Source organism: Melanerpes formicivorus, unplaced genomic scaffold (assembly GCF_026170545.1).
Source record: "Melanerpes formicivorus ecotype bairdi unplaced genomic scaffold, bMelFor1.0.p_v2 SCAF_1, whole genome shotgun sequence".
NCBI classification, from domain to species: domain Eukaryota; kingdom Metazoa; phylum Chordata; class Aves; order Piciformes; family Picidae; genus Melanerpes; species Melanerpes formicivorus.
Window position 1 is genome coordinate 67,104,385 of NW_027142353.1, and position 16,344 is coordinate 67,120,728.

A 16,344-nucleotide genomic window follows, 5' to 3' on the forward strand; every position below is an offset into this window, starting at 1 on the left:
ATGAAAGCAAGGAATCCAGTCTCCGAGCTGTAACAGACAAAATGTGTCTCTTCATGATTCTAATTTATGCCCTGCAGACACAGTCCTGTGGCTACTACTCACCAAATGACACGCTGTACAGTTCCATCTGTGCTTCATGTTTCTTGGCCAGTTTATAAATTCTGTTGCTATATTCTTTTAAAGCTTCTCCATAATCTCTACAGTCGAAGGGAATGACCTGGGCATCTGCCAGTTCATAAACCAGTTTGCCTCGTAGCTGGGCAACTGTCAGCTGTTTCTTGAATGTGGGGTCATAAAATTTTTCCACTAACTCAAAGGTCTCATAGACAGTGTGATAAACTGGATAATTGCTGAACTTGTCTGCTTTCTGCAAAAGAACAGGGAAAATTGTTAGTGCCCTGTGTTCTGGTGGCAGCTAAGGAATAGAATAGACAAGAATAGCATAGCATAGCATAGCATAGACCAAACCACACCAGACCAGACCAGGTTGGAAGAGATCTTCGAGATCATCGAGTCCAACCTATCACCCAACACCATCTAATCAACTAACCCATGGCACCAAGCACCCCATCCAGTCTCTTCCTAAACACCTCCAGTGATGGTGACTCCACCACCTTCCCTGGGCAGCACATTCCAATGGCCAATCTCTCTTTCTGAGAAGAATTTCTTCCTCACATCCAGCCTAAACCTCCCCCTGGTGCATCTTGTGACTGTGTCCTCTTGTTCTGGTGCTGGTTGCCTGGGAAAAGACACCTACCCCCCACCTGGCTACAACCTCCCTTCAGGCAGTTGTAGAGAGCAATAAGGTCTCCCCTGAGACTTGTCTTCTTCCCAGACAGAGAGATTGTCCATTGGAATGTGCTGCCCAGGGAGGGTGGTGAAGTCACCATCACTGGAGGTGTTTAAGAAGAGCCTGGATGAGGCACTTGGTGCCATGGTTTAGTTGATCAGATGGTGTTGGGTGATAAGCTGGACTCAATGATCTCAAAGCTCTTTTCCAACCTGGTTGATTCTGTATTCTGCACTCTGTATTCTATACTCACATCACTGCAACATGTTTTATTCTTCAAACATTCAGGTTTCTGGCTAAGGTAAGGAATGGCACTAATGCATGGAACAGCCAAAGACCCTTTGAAGCTGTTTTTTTTCTTAAATCATAAATAAATGCTGTTGAGACCTGACTGCTTATCACTGGCAAACTTCTTCAAGCAGTCTGCCATACTTACCCTGTTCTTGGTGTATCGGACTCTGCCTGCCGCAATTCCCAGTCGCTGAAAGTAAGCTTCAAAATCACTGCCTGAGCCCAGCTTGTTTATTCTGCATGGAGAAGAGACAAGGTCTGAGGGAGAACACTTAATGAACAGCAGGGTAGTAACCTATGCAAAATGCAGGGTTTTTTTCAAAGAACTGGAGGTCAGTTCTTCTGGAGGGCACATCAGGGGCAGGAGGAGGAGCAGAGGCTAGGTGAGTGGCAAGCTTAATCACTCTGATTTTATTCCACCACACTATGAGGAGAGGCTGAGGGAGCTGGGGTTGCTTAGCCTGGAGAAGAGGAGGCTCAGGGGAGACCTCAATGCTCTCTACAACTACCTGAAGGGAGGTTGTAGCCAGGTGGGGGTTGGTCTCTTCTCCCAGGCAACCAGCACCAGAACAAGAGGACACAGTCTCAAGCTGTGCCAGGGGAGGTTTAGGCTTGAGATGAGGAGAAAGTTCTTCCCAGAAAGGGAGATTGGCCACTGGAATGTGCTGCCCAGGGAGGTGGTGGAGTCACCATCACTGGAGGTGTTCAAGAGGGGATTGGATGTGGTACCTGAAGCCATGGTTTAGTTAGTCATGAGGTGTTGGGTGATAGGTTGGACTTGATGTTCCCTGAGATCTTTTCCAACCTTAGTGATTCTATTATTCTGTGATTCTATGACTAATTCAGCATTGCTAGGAAGATCTTGTAGAGGTAGCAATGCTGATTATGCCACTGAGCACATTTGAAACAAGCACAAAAAGTACACATTATGCACAAGAGCTGCACCATCGTACCGGACGTGTCTCTGCAATCTTAAAACAGTCATCAGCTACTTCCAAACTAATAAAAATCGGGCGGCAATACATGTCAAAGCAGATGTTTTTTTACATTACTTTGTGTATTCTGCTAGAATCAACGATAAAAACCTTCCCCTGCAGAAGTCATAATTGGCTTTTGCTACTTACGAGCGAACATTGCCATCTGCTGGGGAGATGTGGCAAGGCAGAACAGAAGAGAATTGTTAACAAATCATAGAATCACAGAATCAATAAGATTGAAAAAGACCTCAAGAGACCATCAAGTCCAACCTATCACCCAACACCTCAGGACTAACTAAACCATGGCAGCAAGTGCCACATCCAGTCCCCTCTTGAACACCTCCAGGGATGGTGACTCCACCACCTCCCTGGGCAGCACATTCCAAGGGCCAATTGCAGGGGCAGAAGGACTTCCCTGCTCCTGCTGGCCACACTATTCCTGATCCAGGCCAGGATGCCATTGGCCTTCTTGGCCACCTGGGCACACAGCTGCCTCATGTTCAATATTCTAAGTATTTGCAAATATTTACTTAAGTTTTATTCCAAGTTGGAATAGAATAGACCAGGTTGGACGAGACCTTCAAAATCATTGCGTCCAACCCATCAACCAATCCAACCCACCTAAACAACTAACCCATGGCACCAAGCACCCCATCAAGTATGATATGTCCAGCCTTGTGAATAATTGATGTTTCTCAGCTGAAAACAAAGAAAAAAATTATTCTCTTATTCCGCTTTTTTTGCTATTACAAATTTCTGCAAGGCACTATTTGACTCAACTGAGAAAGGTCAGATATTGTGGCCTTCAAATGAGCCCAATACATCTAGAAACTCATCTGCTTGGGCCTGGGAGGTGGTGTAGTCCCCATCCCTGGAGGTGTTCAAGAGGGGATTGGATATGGGACTTGTTGGCATGGTCTAGTCATGAGGTCTGTGTTGGTAGGTTGGACTTGATGATCTTTGAGGTCTCTTCCAACCTTAATGATACTGTGATACTGTGAAAGATAGGGAAATATGTGCATAACAGTGTGGTCAAATCACACAAAAGGGCAGTTCTATTCACCTGACATGAGTAGTGCCACATTGTGAATATTTAATCAAAGAATCACAGAATCTTGGAATTGTTTTGCTTGGAAGAGACCTCTCAGATCATCAAGTCCCACTCTTGACCTAACACTGCCAATTCACCACTAAACCATGGCCCTCAGTACATCTACATGTCTTTTAAACACCTCCAGGCACAGTGACTCCACCACTTCCCCAGGCAGCCTCTTCCATTGTTTTACAACCCTTGCAGCGAATAAATTTTTCCTAATATCCAATCTTGGCCGCTGGAATGGGTTACCCAGGGAGGTGTTGGAGTCACCCTCACTGGAGGTGTTTAAGAAGAGACTGGATGAGGCACTTAGTGCTGTGGTTTAGTTGATCAGATGGTGTTGGGTGATAGGTTGGACTTGATGATCTCAAAGGTCTTTTCCAACCTGCTTCATTCTGTATTCTAAACCTCCCCTGGTGTAACCTGAGGCTTTTTCCTCTTGTCCTATTGCTTCTTACTTTAGAGTCTTGTGAGTCATAGGCTGAAAGAGAGCTTTGGATGTTTAATACCTTCAAACATGAAGTTTCCATGCCCTCAGATGTAGATTTTTTAACATATTACATTTACATCCACTGTATCAACAAAGAACAAGGGTCACAAGAGCTTTTTACTTACCACTCTGGGCAGTTGCTTTCAGCTGAGCGTTTACTTATCCTAACAACGTTGATATTATCTCTGGTGAAGTGACTAAACTATATTTTGACCAGTTTCCCTGCTCTGCTCTTTTGGATTGCTTTCCAGGTTGCTTTTCTCCTAACAAAAGGCCTTTAAAGAGTGTGAGGTTTCCTTTTACAGCAGGTATAGGTGTCACTGGCATTGGAAAAAAAGAAGTGATAAAATGCTGCTTTATTTTACTGTAAAAAATATTGCCAGAGAGTCACCTTGTACTAAAAGGCTTTGTACTACTGTCATCAATAGCACCTCTTGAACAATTCTGGAGAGCAGCCATGCTATGATATGAAGAAAACAAAAACTGTGGAAGGAAAGAAATGGTTAAGAAAAGCAGAGATTAACAACGTACCTGGGATAGCTGTTATTTTCAGCTGCAGGATCTTTGTCAAGCCAGCTCTCATAAAGAGACTTATTTTCATAACCCTCATCAGGGCTTAAAATCTGGAGAGGAAAATGTTATAATCTCACTGGAAGTACCTCTAACCCAATGCATTATTAAAGGAGACCTTTACAGCTACGTACCTCATTCTGTTAAACAGCAGCATTGCTGCAGGCAGGGGAGTACACGTGCGGTACACGTGCGCTATCTGTATTTGTTACACACATTTATGCATCCCAACCACAAAAAGCATCTCACAGGCACTTGGAACCAACCATAGACAGTGGGAAAGAACAGGTTCAAAGTTCAAGGACACTAGCTGAGACACATTCACCTCTGGGGGAAGTGGATCTTTGGGATTTTGGGGACTTCTTACCACCTTATAGAGCTAGGTACATACAAAACCATCACATGTAACACTGTGGAGCTCCTTCAGTAGCCAGGATGCCCCAGCTGCTCTCCTTTCAGCAGGCAGACAACAGCCCTAACCCTGTAGAGGTTTGCACCACACAGCAGCAATATTGTCTCAACAGGCTGAGCTAGAAATTTAACTGCCTTTCCTACAGCGAAGGATCAAAACAAGTCACTAAGTATACTACAGAAGTGCCAAGAGAGCTCAACCAAACTGGAGAACCTTTGCACAACACAGTGTATGCACAGATGTAGCTCCCACCCTTACCCTAGCAAAAGTAAGTATTAGTACAGTCATCACACAGCCAGGAAAACTAAGAAAGAGGAAAGGAAGGAAGGGAAGAAAGAAGGAAGGAGAGAAGGAAGGAAGGAGGTGGTGGAGTCACCATCATTGGAGGTGTTCAGGAGGAGACTTGATGGGGTGCTTGGTGCCATGGGTTAGCTGTTTGGGTGGGTTGGATTGGTTGATGGGTTGGACGCGATGATCTTGAAGGTCTCTTCCAACCTGGTGTTGTTTTATTATTATTATTATTATTATTATTATTATTATTTATTATGAGGAAGGAAGGAAGGAAGGAAGGAAGGAAGGAAGGAAGGAAGGAAGGAAGGAAGGAAGGAAGGAAGGAAGGAAGGAAGGAAGGAAGGAAGGAAGGAAGGAAGGAAGGAAGGAAGGAAGGAGAGAAGGAGAGAAAGAGAAGAGAGAAAGAGAAAGAAAGAAGAAGAAAGAAAGAAAGAAAGAAAGAAAGAAAGAAAGAAAGAAAGAAAGAAAGAAAGAAAGAAAGAAAGAAAGAAAGAAAGAAAGAAAGAAAGAAAGAAAGAAAGAAAGAAAGAAAGAAAGAAAGAAAGAAAGAAAGAAAGAAAGAAAGAAAGAAAGAAAGAAAGAAAGAAAGAAAGAAAGAAAGAAAGAAAGAAAGAAAGAAAGAAAGAAAGAAAGAAAGAAAGAAAGAAAGAAAGAAAGAAAGAAAGAAAGAATGAATAGAGGAAGAGAGGGAGGGAGGGTATCAAGAAAGAGAAAGAAAGAGTATAAAATTAGTTGACCAAAGCACTTAGAAAAATCTGTGACAGAAGTAAAAATAACCCCAGGCTCTGACCCTGGGCTCCACCTAGACGTCAACAGTCTTTAATAGCCATGGTCTTTTAGATATAAAATAGATTATGAAGTGCAGAGGATTGGGATGTTTTTTTTCCTCCCTCAAAATACAAAGCACAAATGTTGATGGCTAGATACATGGTCATACAACGTTGTTGAGGCTTAAATTCTGCAGTGAAAAATATACAGACTTCAAATTGAAAATCCAGAGGGCCCTGACCTCTGAGGCTACGTCAGCAGCTTGCAGAAAAAATAACAACTTTGTGAAGTAGCTGCTTGGCTGCTGTCCTTTTCAGGGCACTGAGGTCAAGTTCTAGGGCTAAATTGAAAATGGCACATTAATAAGAGCAAGCTGAACTCTGACACAGGGGAGTGAGAGCACTCCCTGCTCTGGCAGAGATGTTACTCTGACAGCTCTGGTCGTGCAAAAACCATTGGCCAGCTTTTTCACAGAACACTGAGAGCCTAGTAAACCATGCTCTTTGCTCTGACTTAGATCCAAGTCTGAATCACTATGAGCTTGCTGCTACCTCAAGGGAAGATGCAGGGTTCTTTAAGTATAAATCAAAGCAAGAAGTGATGATCAGAACAGGGAAACTGGAGTTGAACTCTTGCAGACGCTGGCTGGTGGTGGCCAATTGTCTAAAGCTTGGCTGTAGAGTAGGGGCAAAAATGCTGTCAGCATCTAAATGTCCGACCTGCATGCCAAGGATCACACTTAAATGCAGAGCTCCTTCAAAGATGACACTTCCTGTGTATGCTACATTTTTTGTGTGTGAGGAAATGGCTCACTGAAAACCAAGAAGAGCAAAGAGATCCTGAAATGTTGGATACTTGGAAGAGAAATGCCTTTCTCTGGCCATGCATAGTCACCCACGTCTGCACTGATGTTCTTTCACACACTGTGCTTTCTGAAGGAAATTCTATCCCATGCAAAAGCCTTCTACAAAACATAAGAATCATTTCCATCCCATTTATGCTTTTCCCAAGAATTAGCTAGGACTCCTGAAGTGCACAGGGCAGGATATGCAAACACTTGATGAGCTGAGGCTTTGTTGCGCACATCTATCTTCCCCGTGTCATCCAAACTCAAATGCACTGCAGTTGAGACAGCAAAACTAAGAATAGAATCACCCTGCCTTAGCCCTTCTAACCCTTACAAAAATGTAGGGGTTTTCCAGAGTAGTGGAAAAGCCCCAGCTGATTAGCAAAGGTGCAGACTGTACTCTGGTTATCTGTGTAAAAAGCTGTCTGAATGCAAATGAAGAGGGGAAAAGGCAAATGAAGCAGATGCCTCTGGAAACCAGAGCTTCCCTATCCTGACTGTTGCTTTATATCCTTTCTCTCGGTATCCAATGCAGTTCACTGATATTTTTAGCCATCTGGAGAACAGAGATATTTGAATCTTTAAATGAATTTTCTTTGGTGATGCTAGAAGCAGCAAAGCCAAGTAAAACACATGCTACATTTCTACAGGGTCTGCCAACAAGAGCAGTGTCCTTGCTAGCAGTGATCATTCAGCAAACACACTTTGGTATCCCTGACTTGTCTCCAGGAGTCCACTAAAACATGTTTTTCTTGGGGAAAATTCCACAGTTCTCCATGAATGACAGAGAAAAGTTCAACACCGATAAATGAAAGAGAGTTTGGAAAGGAAAACTACAGCGTTGAACCGCTGTAAAAATGGAACCAGGGGGTTATTTTTGAAAGAGATGAGAGGCAGTCCAGGGTCTGGCAGTAGAAAAAAACCACTCCTGTAGACAAATGTGGCAAGGAATGCATCAACCTTTCTAAGAAAACTGAGGAAGTGTGAGTCTGGGCTGTGTACCACTGATGGGATGTTTTGCCATTGATTTTGGTGGGATCAGGATTCTTCCAGCACAGTGATGAGATAAACCAAATATCAATCAATAATCAAATTTTATCCAATAAGCTTGCAGTCACAAATAAGAGACATTCTGATGCTGTACCTCTTTTGTCAGGTTATACACTAGGTTGTAGAGAAGAGGGGTGCAGTCAACTCTTAATGTGTAGTTACCTGAAAACAGAACAAAGATATGGAAATGTTCCCCTCAGGTCCCAGTGGTGTTATCTTCATAACAGATTAAACCCTCCACTCCTTCCTCAGACAGTTTTAAACTCCAAGGCAAGAATATAGATCTTTCCTTAGACTATATAGAGAAATGGACTGTTTGGTCATGCTGTATAAACTGCTGCTACCACACAATAAATGATGTGTCTCTGGAAGGAGGGTTGGACTAGTTGATCTTTTGAGCTCCCTTCCAACCCCTAACATTCTGTGTGGTTCTGTGATTCTATGTTGCATGGAATGGAATGGAATGGAATGGAATGGAATGGAATGGAATGGAATGGAATGGAATGGAATGGAATGGAATGGAATGGAATGGAATAGAATAGAATAGAATAGAATAGAATAGAATAGAATAGAATAGAATAGAATAGAATAGAATAGAATAGAATAGAATAGACCAAACCAGGTTGGAAGAGGCCTTCAAGATCACCGTGTCCAGCCTATCATCCAACATCACCTAATCAACTAAACCATGCAACCAAGCACCCCATCAAGTCTCCTCCTGAACACCTCCAGCGATGGTGACTCCACCACCTCCTTGGGCAGCACATTCCAAAGGGCAATCCCTCTCTCTGTGTAAAACTTCCTCCTAACCTCCAGCCTAAACCTCCCCTGGTGCAGCTTGAGACTGTGTCCTCTTGTTCTGGTGCTGGCTGCCTGGGAGAAGAGACCAACCTCTGCCTGTCTACAACCCCCCTTCAGGTAGTTGTAGAGAGCCATAAGGTCACCCCTGAGTCTCCTCTTCTCCAGGCTAAGCAACCCCAGCTCCCTCAGCCTCTCCTCATTGGGATTGTGTTCCAAACCCTTCACCAACTTTGTTGCCCTTCTCTGGACACACTCCAGCAAGTCAACCTCCTTCCGAAACTGAGGGGCCCAGAACTGGACACAGGACTCGAGGTGTGGCCTAACCAGTGCAGTGTACATGGGCAGAATGACACACAGTAATGTGATTATGCTTTCCCACAGTTCTACAATACACCTAACTATCTCTCATCAGCTACAAGCCCTTGCCACTTGTGCTGCCTCAAGCTTGTAGCAAAGGTAACATGCTATTTTTTGTGTAGTGTTAAAAATAATGTATTCAGGAACTCTGCAGGAGGAAAGACATATTCCCTGCAAGAGGTTTTAAGAAGCCTTTCGATGCAGCTGCTTCTTATCATAAAGAGTTGCTTTCTCTAAGTTTTTGCAGACTGTGTCTGAAAGAGAAGTCAGCTGAGTAAGACTTGCAAGACATTTGGCATTTTACATTTCAGAACTAAGTCTCACCCAAATAGGAGGCAACAAAGGTGCAGAATAATGTGTTCATGTACTGTCTCCCAAGCTGTCTCTTCTGGTGCCACACTGCCTCCAGGCTATGCTAAAGCATCCCATACTGAGATAATATGAGTTACAGCACCAAAAGCCTCATGGAAAAGAAACTATCACCACTTTTGAGGCAGGCAAGAGTGTAAAGCATTCTTCTCTATAGACTACAGCCACTGGAAGGCAGCTGAGAAAACATCTCTGTCCTCAGAAACAAACAACAAAGAGAAGAGGGATGAGAAGGCTGGGACAACAAAGCACACAGAAGCTCTCAGATAGTTACTGGGGTTTGATAGGACATAAGACCTCTGGCTCATCCTTTGCACAGTGTGTACTCACAGAAGGACTAGACTGACAATTACAAAAAGCCCCATGATGATGGAAAAATGGTAGATAATATTAGCAAAGTTTCCAAGGAGAGTCTACATTAATAGATGAAGGCTGAGCAACTGATGTCATTTACCTGGGCCTGAGCAAAGCCTTCGACACTGTCCCGCACCACATCCTGGTCTCATGCATAGCCAGCAGGTCGAGGGAGGTGATTCTCCCCCTCTACTCTGCCCTGGTGAGACCCCACTGGAGTACTGTGTCCAGTTCTGGAGCCCCTAGTACAGGAAGGATCTGGAGGTGCTGGAAGGTGTCCAGAGAAGGGCCACAAGGATGAGCAGAGGGCTGGAGCTGCTCTGCTATGAGGACAGACTGAGGGAGTTGTTCAGTCTGGAGAAGAGAAGGCTCTGAGAAGACCTAATTGTGGCCTTCTAGTATCTGAAGGGGGCTACAAGAAATCTGGGGAGGGACTTTTTAGGGTGTCAAGGAGTGACAGGGCTAGGGAGAATGGAACAAAACTAGAAATGGATAGATTCAATTGGGTGGTAGGAAGAAGTTCTCCCCCAGGAGGGTGGTGAGAGACTGGCACAGGTTGCCCAGGAAGGTGGTGGAAGCCTCATCCCTGGAGGTTTTTAAGGCCAGGCTGGATGTGGCTCTGAGCAGCCTGCTGTAGTGTGAGGTGTCCCTGCCCATGGCAGGGGGGTTGGAACCTAGAAAATCCTTGAGGTCACTTCCAGCTCTAACAATTCTATGATCCTATATTTTGAACTGAAATTGAAGTCACAGAAACACTCAAAAGGATGGCCTACTGTTCTTTTCATTGCTAGAGGACAATGAATAGAAATAATATGCAGTCCAAAATGTAGCACAAATTTTCCTGTGGAGAATGTATGATGATAGCCACAGATAGCCTTAGATACTATGGCTCTAAAGGGGATTTTAGTGCTCACCCATGTGAAAGATGTCCAAGGTACTCAAAACAGTACACTGAACATGGTACCAGGTGAAAGATGCCCAAGATAGTTAGGACAGCACACTGACTATGGAGTTCTTACTACATTTCTCTTTGCCAGTGGTTTTACTTTCACATTTTCTTTAATGCATGAGGCAAGGAACATGTTTGAATAATGAAGATTGAGAAGAAAATTGTTAAGGCAGCAGCATGTTGGCTGCAAACCAACTGAAAACTACGTGTTGCAATCACTGCTGAGAGCAGGAAGCAGTTGTAAAGCCATTATTTCATTTGTGACATCTTCTAGGTGTGAAATTCTGCCCTACTTTTTTTACCCAGCATGTTGGCTGCATAATTGAAGGAACAGCTCTAACCCTTCCCAGCAGCCCAATTCAACTGAGCCTGTAGAAACTGAGTCTGGCTTTTCTTCCTTTGAAATCCTTTAGTGACAGACAAAATTTGCAGCTGACAGGAACAAGAAGAGTTCTTAAATGGGCCTGGTGATATCCATTTCATTCACACACACTAAGCCCAGATGAGTTTGGTTTAACATGGGAAGAGCAATGCCCTGAGTCACTGAGGATGCAGGACAATATTGTAAGACTCTATTGATATTTATTTCAACCCAGACAAGAGTGAATGAAGTCCTTCTGTAATAAAGCTCAGTGTAATTTAAGGATTATGTGACTTAGGCCATAGCCTTGGACCCAAAATTCAAAGTCCATTTTCTGGAAAGCAATCCTCTACAACAGAGTCTTCTCCTGATATGAAGAGCATAGAAAACTAGATAATGATGGAGCAGGTGTTTTTGTGAAACATTCTTTAGTGGTTATTGCTTCTAGAAGAGCCCTGCCATAATACACACAGAATCATAGAATCAATAAGGCTGGAAAAGACCTCAGAGATCATCAAGTCCAACCTATTACCTATAACCTAACATCTCATGACTAATTAAACCTGGCACCAAGTGCCACATCCAATCCTTTCTTGAACACCTCCAGTGATGGTGACTCCACCACCTCCCTGGGCAGCACATCCCAATGGCCAATCTCTCTTTCTGAGAAGAATTTCTATATCAGGCACAGTATCACAGTATAATTTAGGTTGGAAAGGACCTCGAGGATCATCGAGTCCAACCTATCAACACAGACCCCATGACTAGACCATGGCACCAAGTGCCACATCTAATCCCCTCTTGAATGCCTCCAGGGACGGCGACTCAACCACCTCCCTGGGCAGCACATTCCAATGACGAATGACTCGCTTGGTGAAGAACTTTCTCCTCACCTCCAGCCTAAATCTCCCCTGGCACAGGTTGAGACTGTGTCCTCTTGTTCTGGTGCTGGTTGCCTGGGAGAAGAGACCAACCCCCACCTGGCTACAACCTCCCTCCAGGGAATTGTAGAGAGCAATGAGGTCACCCCTGAGCCTCCTCTTCTCCAGGCTAAGCAACCCCAGCTCCCTTAGCCTCTCCTCACAGGGCTGTGCTCAAGACCTCTCCCCAGCCTTGTTGCCCTTCTCTGGACACGTTCAAGTGTCTCAATGTCCTTAAATTGAGGGGCCCAGAACTGGAATCAGGACTCAGGGTGTAACTCCCTGCATATTCTCCCTGCTCATAATAATTAATAAGGGTGACTGGCCCAAAGAACTAAAATGAGTCCCACATGCACAAAACGTGAGCCGAAGGTCTCCACACAAATTGTTTTCTGATCATAATGTGTTAGTGTCTCAAAAGATTGTAATTCTACAGGGAAAGGAACTGGAGCTGCAAGCAGAACAAAGAGTAGTCTGTCATACCTTAAAACTTGCAATTGTAAATTAAAGCTAATGCAGATAGGTAAGAGATTGGTAAACATTCAGAGATAGGTAAACATTCAGACTGCTCAGATCATCAGCAGAGAATACTGAACTCAGAGAGAAGAGGCATTTTGGACTTCAGACATGTGGTCTGAAGCTCATGGATGGCACTGTTTGCAACAAGAAAGCAACACAAGAATTGAAGTTGTTCTCCCTCCCGACTTAATTCTGTATTTGCTACGTGTCCTCTGAATATCCTGGTGTCTTTTTTATGTTTGTCTGATCTGGATGCAACAAACAATACAAAGCTCAACATGAGCTCTCACTGTGCACTTGCAGCCCACATAGCCAATCAGATCCTGGGCTGCTGCAGGAGAAGTGTGGCCAGCAGGTCAAGGGAGGTGATTCTCCCCCTCTGATCAGATCTGGTGAGACCCCACCTGGAGTCCTGCCTCCAGTTCTGGAGCCCCTATGACAAGAGGGATCTGGAGGTGCTGGAATGTGTCCAGAGCAGGGCCAGGAGGATGAGCAGAGGGCTGGAGCACCTCTCCTGTGAGGACAGACTGAAGGAGTTGGGGCTGTTCAGTCTGGAGAAGAGAAGGCTCTGAGGTGACCTTATTGTGGCCTTCCAGTATCTGAAGGGGGCTACAGGAAGGCTGGGGAGGGACTGCTTAGGATCTCAGGTAGTGACAGGACTAGGGGGAATGGAATGAAGCTGGAGGTGGGGAGGAAGTTCTTCCCCATGAGAGTGGTGAAGCCCTGGAATGGGTTGTCCAGGGAGGTGGTTGGGGCCCCGTCCCTGGAGGTGTTTAAGCCCAGGCTGGCTGAGGCTCTGGCCAGCCTGATCTAGTGTGGGGTGTCCCTGCCCATGGCAGGGGGGTTGAAAGTAGGTGATTCTTGTGGTCCCTTCCAACCCTGACTGATACTATGATACTATGAATACACAGTGAACTATTAAATTTGGCACCTGTGAAGTAAAGTGAGTTTGAAAACAAAAGACACACCTTCTATAGAAGAATCCGAGTTGATGTAAGCTACTGCCCGTTCCTGAAGGATTCTGGAGTTTTCCTAGGATTGTAAAAGAGTAATGATTGCATTCAATTAGTGACACTAAGACAAGAGCATGTTAACAGCACTGTTTTATACAGCATTACCTTCAAGAACCCAGCCAGGATATGCAGCACATGTAGCTCACTAATTAAATCACTGTCTGAGGATGTGTCAATTATCTGGGAATATGAAACCCACTCCTGCATTCCAGGACTTCATTTGTTGAGGAAAACATCCACAAAATGTAGGTGCTGCCTGCTTCATCACACAGGAGCAAGAAGCAACAGGAGAATGACTGAAGGGCACTGTAGCAGGGTCATTTAAAGCTATGCATGTAAGGCTGCAGTGCTTTTTGATCACACAACACTCTGTTTTCTGACCATGTGGTGAGCCCGATTTCCTCTACACTGTTAATCCCTAGTTCCTCCCATGAGCTCCCAGTGCTGAACTCAGATTTAACACTGATAAAGCAAGGGTTGCTGCCATTTCATAGAATCATACAATCAATAAGGTTGGAAAAGACCTCAGAGATCATCAAGTCCAACCTATCACCCAACACCTCAGGACTAACTAAACCATGGCTTCAAGTGCCACATCCAATCCCCTCTTGAACACCTCCAGGGATGGGGACTCCACTACCTCCCTGGGCAGCACATTCCAATGGCCAATTACTCTTTCAGTGAAGAACTTTCTCCTCACTTTGAGCCTAAACTCCCCCTGGCACATCTTGAGACTGTGTCCTCTTGTTGTGGTGCTGGTTGCCTGGGAGAAGAGACCAACCCCCACCTGGCTACAACCTCCCTTCAGGGAGCTGTAGACAGCAAGAAGGTCTCCCCTGAGCCTTCTTCTTTCCAGGCTAAGCAACCCCAGCTTCCTCAGCCTCTCCTCATAGAGCTTGTGCTCAAGACCCCTCTTCAGCTTTGTTGCCCTTCTCTGGACACATTCCAGCATCTCAATGTCCTTCTTAAATTGAGGGGCCCAGAACTGAACACAGAACTCAAGGTGTGTCCTAACCAGTGCTGAGCACAGGGCAGAATGACCTCCCTGCTCCTGCTGGCCACAGTGTTCCTGATGCAGGCCAGGATGCCATTGGCCTTCTTGGCCACCTGGGCCTCTGCACTCTTCCATTTCAAAAAGGGAAGAGTCAAAGCACAGACATTTCCTATTCAGATGAATTTGACCATCTGTTTTGAGTCAACCAAGCATTGCTTTCATGCTGCATGCATACACACACTGCTGTGGTTTTGTGCAAACTGGCAATTATGTTTGAAATTGATATTCTAATCAGCAAGTGGTACTTTACTAAGTGTTGGCTTTGTGATAGATATTCTAATTACATTACTAATTGTTACTTGATTCATCCAGTTTAAAACCCAACTAAGCCTTTGTTAAGTCACATGAACTGAAAATTGAGTTGGTAATTGATAACTTCATAATAAAATTAATATCTTAAAAACAAACAGTAGATCAGAAACAGTAGAAAACAGTAGGGGGATTCTGAAGAAGGTGGAAAGAGAGCAAGCCTCACATATTTTTAGAGAAGGGCAACAAAGCTGGGGAGAGGTCTCCAGGTCCCTCTCTGCCTGGCTGCTCTCCAGCCACTCTGACCCCAGCCTGTAGCACTGCATGGGGTTGGTGTGGCCAATGTGTAGAACCTGGCACTTGGGTGTGTTAAATCTCATGCCCTTGGACTCTGCTCACCTGTCCAGACTGGCAAGGTCCCTCTGCAGAGCTATTCTACCCTCCAGCAGATCAACTCCTGTCCCCAGCTTGGTGTCATCTGCAAACTTACTGATGATGGACTCAGTTTAGGAAGGAGGTTGACTTGCTGGAATGAGTCCAGAGAAGGGCAACAAAGTTGGTGAGGGGTTTGGAACACAAGTCCTATGAGGAGAGGATGAGGGAGATGGGGTTGCTTAGCCTGGAGAAGAGGAGACTCAAGGGTGACCTTATTGCTCTCTACAACTACCTTAAATGAGGTTGTAGCCAGGCAGAGGTTGGTCTCTTTTCCCAGGCAGCCAGTACCAGAACAAGAGGACACAGTCTCAGGCTGCACCAGGGGAGGTTTAGGTTGGATGTTAGGAAGAAGTTCTATACAGAGAGAGTGATTGCCCATTGGAATGGGCTGCCTGGGGAGGTGGTGGAGTCACCATCATTGGAGGTGTTCAGGAGGAGACTTGCTGGGGTGCTTGGTGCCATGGGTTAGTTGTTTAGGTGGTGTTCGTTGATAGGTTGGACACGATGATCTTGAAGGTCTCTTCCAACCTGGTCTGGTCTATTCTATTCTATTCTATTCTATTCTATTCTATTCTATTCTATTCTATTCTATTCTATTCTATTCCCTCGTCAGGATTATGTATAAAGATAATAAAGAGCATGGGTCCTGCAACTGCCTGCAACAGACTTCCAAGTTTTGCTTTTTGTTGCAGTTTGAGCTGGGTGCCCCCCTGCAATGTTTACTTCCTGTGTTCAGAAGTCCAGCCCAGAGGGGTGGACACAGGAAATTATGTAGTATTTCATACCACAATCCTTTGCACCACTATAAGATGCAGTGCGGAGTCTGGCACTATCTCTTTTCTTCCTCCTCCGTCAGCCAGTAACTGGGGGAGCTGCCTCCTGGCTTTGGGCCTGGCTAGGCCCAAGGCCATGGGGGGATGGGCAGTCTCAGACCTGGCCAGCTGAGACTAGCCTAGCAGTGGGAGGGGGAAGAAGGAGCCCTGGGGGTCTTGGGTGTACCCTCAGGTGGGGATGGGATCTCTCTGGGTCTGTTTTGGGATCTCTCTTTTTCACTGTGCTTTTGCTTTTCTGTAAAAGTTCACTGCTTTCTATTTAAACTTTCCATCACTTTTGCAATCCGTTTGTCTGAGTGTTTATTGTTGCCAGGGGTGGGGAAGGGGGCTGCCTCAACCCAGCACACTTTTTTTATACTAATTTTTGTTTACCTCAGCCCATTCTGTGGAACCCAATAATCCAAATTCTTCTGCATCCCAGCTAGCAAAAATAACAGTTCTCCTCGGTCTCCAACCTGCAATTACAGAGTTAAACTTCAACATCCAGCTGAAAGTTAGAACTTGCAGTGAAAGATCACCAAAGTTAAATTGAATCACTTTGAAAATAT

General features: G+C 44.9%; 1 protein-coding gene across 4 annotated transcripts in view; it reads right to left on the minus strand.

Moving 5' to 3' along the window:
* The window catches only part of NAALAD2 (N-acetylated alpha-linked acidic dipeptidase 2), a 79,394-nt gene that overhangs the window by 10,604 nt on the left and 52,446 nt on the right, over positions 1-16,344 (minus strand). For all 4 annotated transcript variants that reach the window (XM_068145771.1, XM_068145762.1, XM_068145753.1 and 1 more), the window contains 6 exons: positions 16,169-16,251; positions 13,181-13,244; positions 7,677-7,744; positions 4,176-4,267; positions 1,227-1,317; positions 103-367 (listed from right to left, as the gene is read on the minus strand). In XM_068145771.1, coding sequence (XP_068001872.1) covers positions 103-367; positions 1,227-1,317; positions 4,176-4,267; positions 7,677-7,744; positions 13,181-13,244; positions 16,169-16,251 — 663 coding nt within the window. The remainder of the gene's footprint in view (positions 1-102; positions 368-1,226; positions 1,318-4,175; positions 4,268-7,676; positions 7,745-13,180; positions 13,245-16,168; positions 16,252-16,344) is intronic.